Here is a 1913-nt window from a genome sequence, read left to right on the forward strand (position 1 = left end):
AAGCCAACAGTCAAGTTTACGAATACTTAATGTTTAGTTGTTTCACTGAATTTTTGCAATTAACTTATAACTCAAAGCAAATTAAGATTTAAGTTACAACTATGTACGTCAAATTTATTTATACTGGGCAAGTAGCAAATATGTTTACACAACAGCAATATTACCGCAAATAATAGGCGAATATAATAAAATAAAACTTTAATTGCATAAATTACATAATTAATCAAGCAAATTGCACAATTCAATACAAAAATACGTTTGCAAAAATTAAAGTGCCGTAGATATTTACCAAGGCATTGGCAGGAAGAAACAGTAAATCAACAAAATGTAACTAAATATATGTATGTAGAAGAATGTAAATAACGAATGACCTAAATATGTCCATACGTAGAAACGAGTAAAATTGCAATATTTAAGAAAGTAATCCACATCGATAAGCAGATAAATATATGTATTTTCTTATGCGCTATCACAACGGAAACTTCTAAAATTTAAACTGTAACTGTGAATTCAAATTGGAGGAAGTAAATGTATGTACATACATATCTACACGCGTGGAGGTAAATCATACACGAAGGAAATCGAAATAAGTTTAATGGGTGGCATCAACAGGATTTTGATTTCGATGTTAGATTTTTCTTCGCCAACAAAGCAAATCTGAATTAACCTTATCAATTACTTATTTTTATCGCTCATTTGTTGTTGTAACAGCATACAAATTCCACAAGGAGTTCTTTCGGAAAGCTGCTAAAGCGATAGTCCGACTGAGGTGGGAAAGCAACGAGCACATTTTGTATTTTGTTAATATCCCAATATTCGTATTCGATAATCCTTCATGAATATTTTAAATCACATATGTACATATTTACCCTCACAATAACTAGCTATTTCAATAGCACGATGCATCGAACGAGAATTAGATAGTAATTTCATGCATGCAAATGATCAGAAATAAAATTAAATTTCTTATATTTGACTGGAATTCTCGTAAATCGTGATCTAAATTTGAATATGTCATACATTGAGTCATATCATTTTGATATCACGTTTACGATAAACACAAATTAACTAAATTGCATTGTAGTATTAAGAATAAGGCAAGAGAAAACGGTATTTCCTACGTTTGAATAAAGTTGTATGCTAAAATTTTAAGGACAATACAAAATGACACAAACTAAACAGTCCATAGTACGAATGCGTGTAACGTTTCGTTATATAACAAATAAGAAATTTAACAAACGAAGTCGCTGGAAAAATTAAGAAATATTCAATTAGACGAATTTACTATCGCAAAAAAAGCATATAATAGGAATAATAGAGTGTGCTCCCAGCCCTTCGACAGACAATGTTTGACCACGCCAGCCAAAGAGCCACGAACACGAAATGTAACCATTAGGATTTCCAAACTGAAAACGATCTTATACGCTGTGATCGTAAAATTCACGTAAATTACATTTTGTTTTATCTGTTTCGTCACTGTTGCCTGTTGTTGGTGCTGTTTTGCTTGCTGCTGTTGTTGATGATGTTGGTGGTGGTGGGTGGTAGTAGTGGTACTTGTGGAGGTGGATGATCTTACAATCGTTTTACGAAGTGCTATAGGAGGCCCTGTGAATCTACTTACAGCAGCTGGTACAGTTTGTAAACGAATTTGTGCCGGGTTGGTGGAGTTAGTGCCGCCACTGCCGCCAATGGTTGGTGTCACCGGGCCCGAGGTGGCCGTGCCAACGCGCAGCAATTGATATCCATTTTCGGTTTTCAAAATGAGTGCAGGCGTTTGTCCAGGTGCTAGTGTGCTGAGTGTTATCTACGAATGGACAAATATATTAAAGAGGGTTATTAAACTATAGGATTCAGGAAATGATTCTCTACGTAAAATATATTAGTGCATACAGTCAGTCAATAAAGTTTAGGTA

At 34.2% G+C, this 1913-nt stretch overlaps 2 protein-coding genes across 2 annotated transcripts in view; one reads left to right on the top strand and one right to left on the bottom strand.

The window, feature by feature from the left end:
• LOC118747644 (transcription initiation factor TFIID subunit 4-like) overlaps positions 1–1913 on the bottom strand; it is a 12120-nt gene that overhangs the window by 4920 nt on the left and 5287 nt on the right. Inside the window, exon 2 of the mRNA XM_036481693.1 lies at positions 1454–1804. Coding sequence (XP_036337586.1) covers positions 1454–1804 — 351 coding nt within the window. The remainder of the gene's footprint in view (positions 1–1453; positions 1805–1913) is intronic.
• The window catches only part of LOC118748112 (transcription initiation factor TFIID subunit 4-like), a 9215-nt gene that overhangs the window by 3392 nt on the left and 3910 nt on the right, over positions 1–1913 (top strand). The window lies entirely within an intron of this gene.

This window comes from Rhagoletis pomonella, unplaced genomic scaffold, assembly GCF_013731165.1.
Source record: "Rhagoletis pomonella isolate Grant_MI unplaced genomic scaffold, Rhpom_1.0 Rhpom_scaffold_00012, whole genome shotgun sequence".
Lineage (NCBI taxonomy): Eukaryota > Metazoa > Arthropoda > Insecta > Diptera > Tephritidae > Rhagoletis > Rhagoletis pomonella.